Source organism: Phycodurus eques, chromosome 7 (genome assembly GCF_024500275.1).
Source record: "Phycodurus eques isolate BA_2022a chromosome 7, UOR_Pequ_1.1, whole genome shotgun sequence".
NCBI lineage: Eukaryota > Metazoa > Chordata > Actinopteri > Syngnathiformes > Syngnathidae > Phycodurus > Phycodurus eques.
Genome location: NC_084531.1, coordinates 26,839,499 through 26,856,902, shown reverse-complemented (window position 1 = coordinate 26,856,902; position 17,404 = coordinate 26,839,499). Strand labels below are relative to the sequence as shown.

General features: G+C 42.9%; 1 protein-coding gene across 2 annotated transcripts in view; it reads left to right on the top strand.

Annotated features, from left to right (window-relative positions):
• The window catches only part of gab2 (GRB2-associated binding protein 2), a 42,922-nt gene that overhangs the window by 24,063 nt on the left and 1,455 nt on the right, over positions 1-17,404 (top strand). For both annotated transcript variants that reach the window (XM_061681627.1, XM_061681626.1), the window contains exons 3-7: positions 11,633-11,867; positions 14,041-14,615; positions 15,622-15,719; positions 15,895-16,174; positions 16,929-17,019. In XM_061681627.1, coding sequence (XP_061537611.1) covers positions 11,633-11,867; positions 14,041-14,615; positions 15,622-15,719; positions 15,895-16,174; positions 16,929-17,019 — 1,279 coding nt within the window. The remainder of the gene's footprint in view (positions 1-11,632; positions 11,868-14,040; positions 14,616-15,621; positions 15,720-15,894; positions 16,175-16,928; positions 17,020-17,404) is intronic.

The window sequence follows — 17,404 nt, the reverse complement described above, 5'->3', positions numbered from 1 at the left end:
ATCACGTAGTGTTTGACTTTTGTATGATAGCGAGCCGGTGTTGCCGTGTATTCGGAAGACTCAACAGAAACTGAAACTGTTTTCTGTCAGTTCGTAGATATGCTTTGGTAAGTCGAGTTTTTGTTTTTTGACACTTTTGTTCGGTCAGAAGTTGTTGACTTTCGAAAGGAAATGAGACCCATTGTTAATCACGGACGTGGCAGGAGATGGTCGGTTGCGACGTAGTTTCCCGATCGGAAGGTAATCGTCGATGGGTGATAATGACAACTTTTTTTGCTATTACTAATAATACCGAGGTATTAATTAATGTATTTCTTATTTCAGACAATTGACTCTTAGAACCAAAATTAGCAGCTGTAAAGTAAGCAAGGAAGAGAGTTTTGTCAAGATCTTTTTTTTTTTTTTTTTTTTTTTTTGCAGCTGTAGCCGACACCAAACATGACAGGGGAAATCCCTCTGTGAGGGAAAACAAAACCGTGGCACAGGAACAAAAAAAGAAAACCAGTCAAGTCAGATCATTCCTAATAAGATAAGAGGAGCAGATGTTGCTCCGCTAACATGTGTTTTTGACGTTGTTGTTGTTGTTATGTGCACCGAATGATGTGACGATGAGGCGATGTCATGTCTGCTGCTGACGAAGAAGCGTTATTCTGGGAAATTTGGTTGCAGTTGCAGCAGTTTTCCCAAAGATAGCCAAGAGTCACGCTAACCGATGTTGAAGTTCTTTGTGTGGGATACCGAGGAAGAGTTGACTCAGTGGGAGCGTGACAGTAAGTCATTGTTACGTAACTGGCTTTGTTCCTTAAATGCAAACTTACTGGCACAATCATGATGATATTTCATTCTTTGGGTTTATATATAGATGGAAATGCTGATGCGTGCGGATTCCGTCGGGGTAGATATGCCACGATGACTGTCTATTTTAGGAGTTCTCAAACTTTTTGGGGAGGATTTCTTTCTCCCATGGACCCTCCTGTGTTTTTGAAGCATCGCTGCAGATGCTGCAGCGTGCACTCCCATCCTCGGTGACGATGAGGCCAGTTCCGCCGGAGCAGCACCATATACTCACTGTGTTACGTGTTGTCCTCCTCATGTGTGCTGCTGTTATCAGATAGTGATTGGGTGAGTGGCAGCTGGAGTGTTTCCATGCCTCTGGAAAGCACCTCCCACTCAGCCCCACTCACTCATCTAATGAATGAGGCATCGCCTCGTCAATCACTGTCTTTGTTGTTCGGTCTGAGCTCCCTCACTTGACCGAGAGACGAGGTTAGCACTCATTAGAAGTCCATTTTAGGTTATGTTTTTGTTGTTTTTTTGTTGTTGTGTTTTTTTACTTTATTTTACAGGACACCCTGTTCCTTGGTTTTATACAGACCCATCTTGATTTAATCTGATGCAGGACAGCCTGTACAAAAATAGTCATTCATTTTTCTATCTTCTGTCTTATCGAGGATGATAAATAGGGAAAAGGACCTCTAAAATGACACTAATTTGAGTGCAGACATTCACCAAGGTCAGAACCGTTCTAAGCTCCTTGGGGCTTCACGCTTTCAGATAATTAGGGACGTCAGCAACAATTGCTTTCAACACAAATCGGCACGGGCAAATTTGCGGGTCGACCTCAGGCCCTCATCCCGCACCGGTACCTTACCCACGCCTTACAAAGCCGGCTTTGGTGGCTAGTGCTAAAGGGGCAATTGTTCGTATGAGCACTTAATAATTAGCAACCATTGCATATGCCTGTATTTTGTCACTATCATTCATGGGAAATGTTGTCGAAACGTGCCTTATCACACAGTTATTATTATTATTATTATTATTAGTCCGTTGATGGCATTTGCATTGTTTGCTAACATTTGGCTAAACGGACTGTCGTAAGGTAAAGAAAGCAATGTTGTTGTTTTATATACACGTGGATTCATCATTGCTTGAAGAATTATACACTATCTGCCAAACTGCTGCTTGTTGTGAAGTGAGTTGAGCTCACTGTCACCATAATCTCGAAATTTTGCTCGCCAGTCCAGCAAAAAAAAAAAATCCAAAAGCGACGGCTCGTATCTCCAGGCAACGCTGTAAATTATTATCACTAAATTTCTTAAAACATGATAATGAGTGCCTTTACATTTGATCAGTTGTCCAAATAAATGCACAATTAAAAAAAATTGAATGAGAAATACATATAAAAAAATATCAACTAATTAATGTAAACAACGAGCAATAAATAGATACATTTACAATAAATACACCCTGCTTTTCTTGCTTAAGTCAGCTGGGATAGGCTCCATCTCACCCGCAACCCGAATGTGACGAACAAGCGCTATAGAAAATGGGTGGATGATAAATATGTCTCTATTTTGTTCATATCTTGTGCAGTTTAGGCTTGACTTGCATGTCGTCGGTTAAATCCGGCAGCGAGCGTTACTTGTCACTTCCTGCATTCGTGGAATCTGTTACCTTCTCTGTAGCAGTCACGGGCTCCGCTCGTTTATCTCGTCTTATCAGCGGGGGCAGGGGGAGTAAGTCTCATACGACCCCAATTCCAATGAAGTTGGGACGTTGTGTTAAACATAAATAAAAACAGAATACAAAGATTTGCAAATCATGTTCGACCTATATTTAATTGAATACACTACAAAGATAAGATATTTATTGTTCAAAATGATCAACTTTATTGTTTTTAGCAAATAATCATTAACTTGGAATTTTATGGCTGCAACACGTTCCAAAAAAGCTGGGACAGGATCATATTTACCACTGTGTTACATCACCTTTTTTCATTCCATAAACGTTTGGGAACTGAGGTCACTAATTGTTAAAGCTCTGTAGGTGGAATTTGTTCCCATTCTTGCTTGATGTACAGCTTCAGCTGTTCAACAGTCCGGGGTCTCCGTTGTCGTATTTTACGCTTCATAGTGCGCCAGACATTTTCAATGGGAGACAGGTCTGGACTGCAGGCAGGCCAGTCAAGTACCCGTGCTCTTTTACTACGAAGCTACGCTGTTGTAACACGTGCAGAATGTGGTTTGGCATTGTCTTGCTGAAATAAGCAGGGGCGTCCGTGAAAAAGACATTGCTTGGATGGCAGCATATGTTTCTCCAAACCATGTATGTACCTTTCAGCATTAATGGTGCATTCACAGATGTGTAAGTTACCCATGCGATTGGCACTTACACAGCCCCATACCATCACAGATGCTGGCTTTTGAACTTTGTGTCCAACAGTCCGAATGGTTCTTTTCCTCTTTGGCCCGGAGGACACGACGTCCACAATTTCCAAAAACAATTTGAAATGTGGACTCGTCGGACCACAAAACACTTTTCCACTTTGCATCAGTCCATCTTAGATGAGCTCGGGCCCAGAGAAGCCGGCAGCGTTTCTGGGTGTTGTTGATAAATGGCTTTGGTTTGCATAGTAGAGTTTCAAGTTGCACTTACGGATGTAACGCAGAACTATATTTACTGACACTGGTTTTCTGAAGTGTTCCTGAGCCCATGTGGTGATATCCTTTTCACATTGATGTAGGCTTTTGATGCAGTGCCGCCTGAGGCAGTGATTTCTCCAGATTCTCTGAACCTTTTCAGAATCAGAATCAGAAACAGAATCAGAATCATCTTTATTTGCCAAGTATGTCCACAAAACACACAAGGAATTTGTCTCCGGTAGTTGGAGCCGCTCTAGTACGACAACAGACAGTCAATTGACATAGAACACTTTTGAGACATAAAGACATTGACGAAAAACAGTCACTGAGTAATAAAGGGTTAATAGTTATCTGGTAATGCCGGTTCACCTGTGGGATTTTTCCAAACAGGTGTTTGATGAGCATTCCTCAACTTTCTCAGTCTTTTTTGCCACCTGTCCCAGCTTTTTTGGAACGTGTTACAGCCATAAAGTGTGTCCAGGCAGTATGTTGGAGTAAGTTGAGGAGTTTCATTTAGACATAAGTAGTGCTTTGCCCCCATCTTTTGATGTCAATAGACAATTGCAAACCTTTTTAGGAGGGTGTTAGTTCTGAATTTTGGCTGTTAGCGGCAGGTTTCGGTCTCTGTAATTTATTGTCTTCTCAATCAAACGCATAACCAAGATGAAGCTGAGTTAACGTTTGACCAGCTGATATAAAGTTGACGTAGCTTGCCTGTGTTTTGGGGTTTTATAATGACAGATGAAGCTGTTTCTTTTGAAAACAAGTGGCATAGTATCTTGAAAATGCTGATTTCCGTCATTTAGTTCAAGTCAAGGTCATGTCGAGTCTTCCATAAGTTTTAGTCAAGCAAGTCCTCAAGTTAGTCTGACTCGTGTCAAAAGTCATGTAACTGTGCAGCCACTACTGCTTTACTATGTCATTCCGTAGCAAACACAACAGGGTTAAAGAATCAGATATGCTGTGACTGATAGAGCGACTCCAAACACTCTTCAGTGCTTTCAGCCACTTGTGTGCTGGAACGCATGACGAGCCCGACGAGATGCCCACTGGCGTGCATTGAGGTCGTCTACAGTCATGCATTTCTAGTTAAAATGTCATCCAGTGTTGTTTAAAAAAAAAAACACTGGTTTTGCTCCCTGCTCACGTCACTTGTGCTGGAATTCTGGTCCAAACTAGAGCATTTTAACATCACAGGATATCACACTTTTTAGTGAAAAAAATTATTTGGAATAAATGTGAAGCTATCACACTAATACTAAGAACGTTTTGCTTTGTCACTGATGCCACCAAAGTGAAATTAAATTTACACCAACCTGATTGACTATTTTTTATTTTTATTTTTTTTACCTTTTCAATACGTACATTTAAGTGCGTAGCAAATGTCGGCCTACACGGTTTTGGATTGAATTTAGAATGTTTCGATGCGATTTGGGCCTCCTCTTCCTTCCAATTTTCTGTACGTGGCCCTCAGTGGAAAAAAGTTTGGAAATGCCTGTCCCACGGGAACGCATTATAGTACGTTTGACCGTCGATGTTCCTCGAGTCTGATGCCGTGGCTTCCATCTCCTTTATTGAGTTACGTCAGTGTCGTGTCTCGTACCAGAAACCCCCTCTCCTCCTGCCCTCACCCCCCATAACCACACGCATGCAAATAGCAGTGTGCCCCCAGAGGCTGTGTGTGTGTGTGCGTGCGTGCGTGCGTGTTAATGTGTGTGCATCTACTGTACGTACGTGTGTGCGTGTGTGTTAACCTTTGCCTGACAAAGCGGCCCCTCCCACAATTCACTGCCACTTGGCCAACCGAGTTTAATTTGTGACACTGTCAAAGGCCGTTTTTCTTTTTTTTTTTCTAAGAGCAATCTCTTGCAAAACCATTAAGGAAATAGCTTTTTTTTCTCCTCCTTTCTTTCTTTCTTTTTTTTTTTTTAAGTCCAAAACCAGGACGAATGTACAGCTTATGGGTCATTTGAATTTTTACATATACTAATTTTACATACATTTTTAATATGTATAAATAAATTTGGTGTATAGTATATGTGCAAATTGTTTAAAATAAACCCTGCTACCTGTAATTGGTTATCGCTGACAATTAAATTTTTTACAAATGTAATTTAATTATTTTTATTGAATCATTTATTATAATTTAGTGATTTCAAATTCAGACATGTTTAAGTAATATGGTAATATATGTACATTAAAATTAGTATTAAAAAAATTAACCTTTTTTTTAGGAAATTTAAAATGGAATATTGAGTCTGGACATGGTTTAAGTTTGACCTCTATGCAGTTATATTTAATTGCGTCACATCAGCACATTTGACCAACGCTCGCATGAACAGTTAATGTAGCATATCAGAATCAGATCAGAATCAGAATCTGAATCATCTTTATTTGCCAAGTATGTCCAAAAAACACACACGGAATTTGTCTCCGGTAGTTAGAGCCGCTCTAGTACGACAATTGACAGAGAACACCTTTGAGACATAAAGACATTGACAAAAAACAGCCACTGGGCAATATTGGGTTGCTAGTTATCTGGTAAGGCCCGTGCAATTTATTTATTTATTTTTTGACAATTGTGCAAAAAGATGCAGAGGGTTAGGGTTAGAGAACACAGGACTGATTCAATGACTGCTGTGTAAAACTGCCTCAACAGCTCCTGTGACAGGCCGTACTTCCTCAGAAGCCACAGGAAGTACATCCTCTGCTGGGCCTTTTTCAGGACGGAGTTGATGTTGATCGCCCACTTCAGGTCCTGAGAGACTGTAATTCCCAGGAACTTGAAGGTTTCAACGGTTGACACAAGACAGCTGGACAGCGTGAGGGGCAGCTGTGGCGAAGGATGCCTCCTGAGGTCCACGATCATCTCTACAGTCTTGAGCGTGTTCAGCTCCAGGTTGTGTCGGCCGCACCGCAGCTCCAGCCGCTCCACTTCCTGTCGATACGCAGACTCGTCACCGTCCTTGATGAGGCCGATGACAGTGGTGTCATCTGCAAACTTCAGGAGTTTGACAGCCGGGTGCGTTGAAGTGCAGTCGTTCGTGTAGAGAGAGAAGAGCAGCAGAGAGAGGACACAACCTCGGGGCGCCCCGGTGCTGACGCTGCATGTGGATGAGGTGGCTTCCCCCAGCCCAGCCTCACCTGCTGCGTCCTGCCCGTCAGAAATCTGTAATTCCACTGGCAGATGGCAGGCGCGACGCTGAGTTGGTGAAGCTTGGAGGGAAGGAGTTCAGGGATGATGGTGTTGAACGCTGAGCTGAAGTCCACGAACAGGATCCTCGCGTAGGTCCCTGCACTGTCGAGGTGTTCTAGGATGAAGTGCAGTCCCATGTTGACTGCATCATCCGCAGACCTGTTCGCTCGGTAGGCAAACTGCAGGGCGTCCAGCAGGGGACCTGTGACGCTCTTGAGGTGGTCCAGCACGAGACGTTGAAAGGACTTCACGACCACAGATGTCAAGGCGACAGGCCTGTAGTCATTTAGACCTGAGATTGTAGGTTTCTTGGGTATTGGAATGATGGTGGAGCGTTGGAAACAGGATGGTACTTCGCACAGTTCCAGAGATCTATTGAAGATCTGAATGAAGACTGGAGCGAGCTGGTTCGCGCAGACTTTGCGGAAGCTAAACTAGCTAGCTAAAGGTATCCGGTCCGATTTAGGCTTTATCTACCGAGATGAAGCCTAAAGCCACCGGGCTGTCAACATCAGTAGGGTCAGGGGTCATCGCTAGGCCTATTTTACTGGGTCTTCAGTATATATAATATGCATATATTTTTGGATAGTTTATGTAAACATTATCGCAAAATGTCAGCTACCGCCCACATCTAGTGGTCACAGTCTTGAATTTTTTCCCCAAAAATAAACATTACAAAATACATTAAAAAAGAACTATGAAAACAAGTGAAAATGTGATTAATACAAGTAAATTACACATACAATTAATTTTTTTTTTTAATTGCCAAACTCATTTTAGCATACCTTCGTGGTGTGCTGGTCCTTACCCAAAAGCGTACAATTATCCAAAATGTCTTGGCAACGTGAAGAATTCCGATTTACGTTTGATTAATTAACTGATTACCATGTCGGCAACACGAGTGTGTGTGTGTGTGTGTGTGTGTGTGTGTGTGGACCGTCATCTCTCATAGGCTGTCATCTCAAGCGTGATTGCAATCTGCGCAACATTGAGAAAATTCAAAGCCACCCGCTTCAAGCTTCCAAAGTGCTTTGATTCATGTTACTCCAACTGCCGTTTTTTTTTTTTGTTTTTTTTGTTTTTTTTTATTCTCTCCCCCTCCTCTTCTATTTTTACATCCTATTTCAGATTAGATAATTTGACTTCTTCCTCCACTTCTAGCACGACCGGGAGGAAATGCGCGGCACTCTGACAAAGACGTCGGTTGTCCTCAGTGAACCAGCTGGGTTCTAATTTTGGCCTCCTGAGATCCAGCAGCCACGCTCTATTAGATTACGCCCAAAGAGCAGATGAGACAGTAGGTGATGTATTATGGAGCCTAATTGGGAAAATGGCTCGTGAACTTGGGCACTCGCTGACCCGCAATGTCGACCATGTGTTGTTTCCCCCCACCCAAAGCTGCTTTTTTTTTTTTTTTTTTTTTTGCTTTGTTTTGTTTTGAGAAGAAGAATCTCATGGGAATATAGTTATGGAAAAAAAAATACCTTTACATTTTAGGACATAACATTAGGTACACGTGAAGAAACTAAAAATTCGGGCTTTACAAAGATTATTAGAATCAACCAGGGACTTCTTGCGACAAACTGAAACATTAACGCCGCAAGACATTGACGACGAGGCGCTCTAGAGCTGCCGTGCCAGCGTGAAGCCCCTGTACCCGGACTGGTTTTCATGTTGGGCTTTTAAAAATGTTTCTACCTCGTTCTTCGGCCTTCTCTCCGTGATGTGAAAGTACTCCGGCCAACGACGAGGCGCTCTAAAGCGTCCATGCCAGCCCGAAACGCCAGTCCATATGCTGGTTGTCAAGTCAGACTTGAAAGAAAATCAAACTTTCCCCTTCCTCACTTTTCCAGTGTTCTCTGTGAGATGTGCGCGCACCCACGGCTGACAATGAGGCACTCGAAAGCCGCCACGCAGTGCACTATCCAGAACAAAGATTTGTTGTGATGTAGGCATAGCTAGCTAGCTAGTACGTCGTAACTGCACTGACTAACCGCTAATTTGAACATAGACTCAAGCTCCTAGGACGACTACAAAGCGTGACATGCGGTGCCGTTTTAGCCACGCCCCCCAGAAAAATCTGAAAAACACTTTAACACCATATCTCCACAAATAAGTACCTCATAGTTCATAGTTGTATTTTGAAACCTGTCCTATGAAGTTTTAAACAAATCTCTGACTTCACTTTACAGGGTCTTTAAGGTAATAAATAACCAAATAACCAAAATAGTTGGACTTATGAACAATACTGGATCAGCCCAAGGGGATTATCTCTGTTTTGTCGTCTCCATCTTCTACTTTTTGCGTTTTTACATGCTTGGATGGACCCAATGGAATAGCGTCCCAGCGGTGACATCCATCATTGGACACATTAGCATCAGGCATGAAACATGTTGCCCGTCGCCATCTCAAAAAAAGAAAAAAAAAAAAAGACCCAGAACGAGATCTGAGATTGCTTTCACGTAGCTCGCTCTCCTCCACGCTCGCTACCCAATCAGGCAGGTGGGGGAGGGGGCGGGGATTGAGTCTCTCTATGACCGATCGATATATCCACCCACGTTAGTGGGCCTCGGACTCGCGGCGTTGCATGAAAGCTTTTTACAAAAGCTTTTTGCGGGAGAGGGGATGACGCCCAAGCAAGCCGACGGAGGGTGGAATCACTCAGAACAATGGCGTAATTGAGGATCACTGTGGGTAGAGGGGGGGGTTGGCTGTGGGGTGGTGTAGGAGGATTTGGGGATGGGGGGGGGCTTCCCTGCATGTGTAATGGATGATGTCCAATGGTCTGGACATCCCAATGCCCCTCAGGCATGCACCTCTTTTAGTCAGACTGGAACACCCCCCCACCTCCTCCCCCTGCACTCTGTACTCACACAAGTATAATACACACACACACACACAGAGTAGGTCACTGTGTGTGACATCATGACTCATCTTGAAGGTTTCGAAAGAGCAGCTTGACCTCCGAGACGTCTTGGTAAAGGAAGGCTAACGTGCATGAAAAACAAGCAGAGTGGCGCCTCCCTGATAATGTCTGAATCACAGAACAGCTGCGTGCAGTATGCCAACATTCACTTCGCACTTTATTGTAATACATAAATGCCCGCTACCTTCTTCCCTGGCATTGTATGAGAAAAGTACATGAAATGAAATCCACTTACTGTACAGTGACTAAATAAACACCTCTACTCATCACCTTTCATGTTGTCCACTTGGAGAAAAAAAACACCAAACCTCAAATAGATGCCTCCTTTTAACCAAGGTCATGATAAGAGATTTATTATTTTTTTTTCCTCCCAAAAATGTTAACAGCCTGGTAGGCTCTTCCTTGGCCATATTGGAGAAAAGTACATGAAATGAAATCCACTTTCTGCATAGTGACTGATAGGTTATTTAGCTTCAGGGAAGATGAGATTTTGTGTTTTATTTTTGTTGTTGTTGTTGTTTTTTTTTTTTTTTTTTTTTTTTTTTTTCCATGCACCCTTCGGCTAGAGTTGCATGCGGCACCACGGGTCGATGGATCGGCTTGCCGCCCACTTTCTCCTCCTCTTCCTCCGCTCGCTTGGCCTCCTGCCCGTGTCTATTCGCAGCCTCTATTAGCACTCTGATGTAGATATCTCGCTTGTCACACAGCAGGGGAAAAGGCAGCGAGGTTGTTGTCTGCGCACGATCGAAGCGGGTCTCAGATCATGTGCACATGATCACACAACCATTGCAAACCCCCCCCCCCTCCCCAAAAAAAAGGATGATACTGTGTTGTGGTCTCCCTCGGGGCGCATCCCTCTTATGTATTGATTGGAGCGTAGACTGATGCACCGTAGCCTCCAATAAAACATCACAATAGGCTTCCACCTTTGTATGTATTGTTCATTTATGTGAGGTGACCCTTTTACGTGTCAGGCCGGGGATTGACAGGCGAGCCCCACCTCTTGTCTCGCTAAGCCAACTGCGTAGCCTTTCGCCCCAAAGCAATGAATGGAAATGCTAATAAGCACACTATAATTTACAGAGAATACAAACATAAAAAATGCATTTCTTTAAATTATGTAAATGTTTCACATAATGTACACATAATATTAAGTAAATCAATATTTTAACACAGTAATATTATATAATAATTATAAGAAAAATAAACACAATATATTCAAAATATATTTATATTATAAATTATTTATAGGTTGCAAAAAATATAGTCATGATAAAGAAATATATATTTTAATTCATTAAAACATCATATGAAAAATTTACTCAAAATAATAAAATATAGTTTTCAGACTGAATTAATCAATATGTTAATATAAATCTAGATTATAATTGGAACAAAATAATACACAATTATAAATAATTTTCATTTGATTAATTAATGTAGTCAAAATAATACATATTTGCATATAATTTTCATGTATAATCATATTAAAAAAAAGGAAAACCAAAATACTACAAATATTCTCTAAATAATTTTTAGAAACTGTAAACAAACTCACAGGTTTATTAAATCTTCTCTCAATAAAAGGACAATTACTCAAAAAAAAAGTATAAAATCTACAATTAATACAAAAGTTATAAATTATTAAATTAACTACATTTGTGGACAATGTGAGAAAATCCAGTATGTAAAATAGAATGCATGTTTTTATATTTTTATTATTTTTATTACAAGGTTTATTGGAAAATAAAGCACATTTGAAATATATATATTTTTTTGTTTGTTTTTTTTTGTTTTGTTTTGTTTATATTATACAGAAAATGGACCATCACTTCCTTCTGTCCATGACTTTACAGGCTGAATGTGATGTTCACTGACATTTAAAAAAACAAAAAACAAAAAGTTACTAAAGCAATACTAAACTTTTATTATAATGGTAAGCCGTTCCATATGCCACTTCGAAATCAGGTTGAATTCAAAAGTGTCTTATTGCCTCGGAGAGGGAAGGTCACCTCTGAGCTTTCGAAAGGTTCTGGCGAGGCGTCTCTTGTGTTCCAATCAATAACGTGTGCCCTCCCCTTTCTGCAGATGTCCGACTGCAACATATGCCGCGTTCCGTCGGAGCAGATGTCTCCGGCTCCTCGGCCCCTCTGAGCGGCAGCGGCGGCGGCAAGTCGTCGGCGCCCGTCCACTCCAGCCAGCCCGTCCTGTTCACCTTTGACGTGCCCGTGCGCCACTCGCACCACAGCGCCCTGTCCAACAGCGCGCCGCAGGACTACCTCCTCCTGCACCAGTGCATGAGCAGGAAGACGGAGAGCGCGCGGTAAGGGTCACGCTTCCTGTATGCCGGGTCAACGTACAGGCTGGCTGCGCTTCCTCCGCTGTCGGAGACCCCCGAGGATTAGAGGGCCAAATAAACCGTTTACAAAGATAGATAGATACTTTATTCATCCACTAAGGAAATTTACTGTTCCAGTAGTTTCCACAATGGAAACAACACAGTAACACAAGGCAAAACAGGCAAAACAAATATAATAATATTCAAGATATAAAAAAATATTTAAATACTGTATATCATCTCTACAAGTCTTTAAAAAAATAAATCATTGTGGTGTCTGGACATAGAAGTTTACTTTGTCCCCTGATCCCACTCAAATCATCATCATCATCATCTTTACCCATTGAAATGATTGTAAATTAATGAATCCATTCCAGCCTAAACCTCTCCCAAAAAAAAAAACTATTTGTTATTAGTTTGTAATGGCTTACTTTAACTAGGATCTCTTGTGGCCAAAGGTAGAACCCGGGTTGATTTTCAAGTAAAGTTTATTTTAAAAAATAAAAAATTAAAAAAAATAAAAAAGTCACGCAGACATATTCAAACTATTCACAACTATTATAATTGACTCAGTAAGTAGTAATATTAGTCATTTACAAGGAGTATAAAGAATAGATGCCTGGAAGTAACACACGCAGCTAACACAGATGAGGTCTGTTAGCAATTAGCATGTAGCATCATTGCCGTCCTGACTATGTAAATGTCACTTAAAAGCACATCTTCCGCTATCTAGTACATTTTGACACCTCTCCTGTTGCATCGGCACTAGCATAAGCACTAACGTTGCTAATTTTAAGTTCGTTTAAAAACGTCTATTTTCAGGTATGTTCATTTCAAATTGTAAGACAATTACACTTCATAACTGTAGGGGGAGCTTGGGAGCAACGGTTCCTTGGAGTGCTGCTTTTACTCAACAGAAATGCAAGTTTTCACCGCGTCTTAATCATCAACATGCGCCTCAGCTTCCAGGACCCGAAAGTGTTTGTCAATAACAAGAACAACAAGAACTCTGCCGCTGAGCAGTGGATGATGGTTGAGGCCTAGGCTGCAATCCATCACTTTGCTATATGTTTGCGTCCCCCGTCCCCACCAACCTCCACCCACCCTGAAGCCCAACGGCCCTCGCCGCCCCGCCACGCAACGTGCGCGTAAATCTGCTGAGTCGGCACCAAAAATGAAAAGCTCGCCGTCCATTTCATCAGCATCACACACAAAAGAAACCTTCTCTCTGTGAGTCATTCATTCCCATTACTCCCTGGATGAGTTCATCGGTATCAAAGCCCCCCCGTCCCCTTACTCCACGTCAGACCGCAAAGCCAATGACGCTCCACCGGCGTAAAACTCGTGGTGGTTGTGATGGAAGGTGACCCGAAGTCGGAATTAGCCGCTCATCGAGCTAAGGTCAAACAGGTTGCCGCTCAAAGTCAAACAGAGGCGTGGCCCTCTTTATTTTTATTTTCCATCATCTCAATGAGAAGCTTGTAAAACATACAAACATAGTTTGTTAAATAAGTCATCACAATTCTCGTGCTGGCGTACGGCGGTTCTGTGGCTCCTTCCACTGGCTGCTGGGGTAACTACAAGAATTTAAAACTTGAATTCAATATCAATTGTATTGAATTGTACTTTCCATTGGTGGTTTAGCTGCATAAATGTGTTAAATACTCTTAAGAATATGTTTTTGTATATACATACTCAAATGATATTTTATGAGATAAATATTTCACTTTGCGAAGTCTCTTTTTTTTTTTTTTTTTTTTTAATTCTACCATTTGTAGAATTAGTAGAAAGGTGAAAGATGCCAAGTAGGTGATCTGGCGTGCTAAAATGAGATGACCCAGGATGGACGTGAACCTATTTTTGTTTTCTTCTTCTTCTCTCTTCTTGTCATGACATTCGCGCACGCTAACGTACATGTATTTGAGACTGTCATCAATGATTTAGACGTCGACACACGTGTTGCTAGAACTATCAAAGACGTTTGGGGCTTCACTTCACTATGTGTACATGTTCACATGTTTATATTCATATGTGCGTGACAGCATTAAAGACTTCAACTCACTCTAACATATATATGTTGGAGAATGTCAAAGGAGATTTAGTCTTCATTGTACCTACCATTTTTTGTTTTTGTTGTACTATTGCGTTGCTGTTGCAGGAGCGCCAGCTTCTCACAGGCCACGAGAAGCAACGTGTTCATGGGCAGCGACTCGGCCGTCCAGAAGCTGCCGCACGGCTTCTCTCACTGTCTGAACGGGATGGGCGCTCAGCTGCACGGCTTCTACAGCCTCCCCAAGCCCGGCAAGCAGCACCAGCCGGCGGCGTCCGACGACTCCACCCAGGAGGCCTGCTACGTGCTGCCCCGGGGCTACGAGGCCCACGGCGCTCCTTCCGAGCTGGACCTGGAGAACGAGGAGGTGTACACCTTCCAGACGCCCTGCAACACCCTCGTCGCCGCCGGCGAGCGGCCCGCCGACAACTACGACCTCCCCACGCCGCCCGGTTCCTTCTACCAAATACCGCGGACGTTCGATAAGAACCACAACTCGCTGACGCCCTCCAGCTCCGAATCGTCCTGCGCACCCCCGCCCAGGCCGCCCAAGCCCGGCTCGGACGGGCAGTGGGGGAGTCCGCACTCGCTAGGGAGCCAGAACGGTGACGCTTCGGCCGCCGTGTCGGTCATCCCCAGAAGGAATACGCTGCCCGCCGTGGAGAACATCAGGCTGCACAGAGGTACGCTGATAGTGTAGTGCGTCACGTAACATTTTATTCAAATTACACTTCTCACAGGTAGGACTCATAAACATTATACGATACAAGAAAAAAAACACATCAAAACACTCAATAATCAAGTCTTGTTAGAATGCCTGCCGAAACAAATGCGGTTTATCCGTCTGCAGAAGAAGCGACTCCTAGCTCAAATTTAAGTACATTCTATTATTTTCCACATACTTTGGGGTTAAAATATGGAGTCGCAAACATTTTACAATGAATACAAGGGGGGGGGGACAAAAAACAATCAAAATTGGACAAGCTGAAACTCACAACAGCAAGAAAAAAGTCATAATCAGTTAACATATCTGCCTAAACAAATGTCAACTGTCCTCTTGAAGTGCATTCCACACAGCTGACGTCTGCGTAAGACGCCATTGTTGTTATTGTCATCATGACAACTTTTTTCGTTAAAATACAAAAGAGAATACAGAGTCACAAACGTTATACAGTTGATCCAAGAAAAAAACTTCTCAACTCAATCGGTCAAGTCTTATTGGAATGCCTGCCCAAAGGAATGAGTTTCTCGTTCTCTTTTTTTTTTTTTTTTTTTTTTTAGTTCTTTTTAAAAATATCTACTGGAGAGGCAGCTCTTAGCCCAAATGTTGATGTCGATTCCACAATTTTCCGCATCGCTGACTTTCCCCACTGTGGTGTCTAATTCATTAATACGCTGTTATTGTTGTATTGGGTGTCGGTGATGGTGTTCATGATCTTAGAAATCAATGGCTCACCAAATATTTGACTTTGACTGAACAATGTGCCTTTGCGCTCCTCCTAACATCTCTGTGGAAATGTATCACTTCAACATACGGAATTGGACTAATGGCTGTATGATTTCCCCGTTTAGACAGGGCTTTGGCGCCATCTTGTGGCATCGTAGCGTGCATCGCGGATAACAAACGCAAATTGGTGACGAGCGAACCGCGAACGGGTGTGTGGATTCACTGTAATTTATTCTTCGCAGGCTCTTCGTTCGAAACGAGCACCCATCAGCGTCCGATCCATTTCAACAACTCTGGCCAGTCTGTGGAGTCCGTCAACGACGGCTTCAGCTCGTACCTGGTAAGTCACCACGTCCGCCATGTGACGTCCGACACGTTTGGTCTCAAGCAGTGTTGAACAAAGATACATGATTTGGAGTCAGTAGATTTTAGGCCCTAATATTTGAAATTGGATCGTTTCGTACGACTCACTGGTGTTTGGTTACGACTCAACTTGTCCCCCACCCCCACCGCAGAGAACCAGAACCCCCCTGACCCGCTCGGACAGCGGCAACTCGGACGACAACTACGTGCCCATGAACCCGGGCTCGTCGCCGCTCAGCGCAGCCCTGGCGGACAGTCCCAAGAACGCGTACATCCCCATGAGCCCCGGGCCGCACCACTTTGACTTCCCGGCCTTCTCGGCCACCTTGCCCGCCCGCAAGGGCAGCGGCGCCTCCCTGTGCCAGCGGCCCGCGCGCCTCAGCGACATCACGCCGCCGCCCATCAATCGCAACCTCAAGCCCAACAGGAAGTGTGAGTGATGTCAAGATTGCTCTATTACGATCATTTCTCCAATTTAATAAGCAGTGGAGTATAATGCACAGCCCAAAAACTGACCTAAAAAAATCTAGCGATTTATAATGCGCACCTGTGACTTTCTGTCCATTGACATATTTATATGCAATAAATGTTAGCGGTGAACCCACTCCTCATTTATTTTTCTAATACGTTCTGATCAATAATGTTATTAATACCGAGGTTTACTTGTTCTTTGATCATGTATTTAATATTGTGGCGCACCCTAGTGTTTGTTTTTAACACTACGGCTTCAAAATTAATTTATGGCTGTTCTAAAACTCATGTCATTTACCTCATTTTACTGTGAAAGAACTTTCGAACTTTTATTATACCGATGCCTTTTATTATGTGTAATACACACTATTGACTTTTTAAGCTTTTTGGGGGGAACAGTGCCCATTATACACAAGCAATTACGGTAACCTAATTGATGTGTATTTTTTTTTTTTTTTTTTTGCAAATATCAAAGATGGCTAAACTTAACGTATGTGTTTCGTTAACATAAAAGCAGATTTAGTCCTCAGTAAATCTAATGTACGTGTTTTTTGATGTCGTCTTTCCAATTTGAAAGGGTTGAACGAACTCATCTGACACGGCTTCGAACCGCGAACCTTTTTGCTGACCGGTGCAAGCCACCGGTGTCGCCGCGCCGCGCGGCTCGGACGCGTCCTTTGAAAACGCGCTGACGGTGCGACTTTGTGTTCCGCAGCCAAGCCGACACCTCTGGATCTCAAGAACAACGGCTTCATTGACGAGCTGCCATTTAAGAGCCCGGTCACCATGTCCTGGACACGGCACACGTGAGTCCCGTACACACACGCAAAAACACACAAATAGATACACACACACACACACACACTCACATAGAGACACTCAATCGCGCACACACTCACACTTATATACACGAACACAGATATAAACAAACAAATATTTACATACACACACACTCTCGCACATGTGCACTCTCTCACGTGCACACACAAACGCACGCATACTGCACATGCAGACAGACAGACGCATACAGACACACACACACAAATATAGACCTACAGATAGTCTCATACACACACGCACATAAACACACACATATATACATAGACACTCTCATACATACACACGAACACAAACACACACACCACACACAGACAGACACTCACACACGCTCACACTTATACAGACAAACAG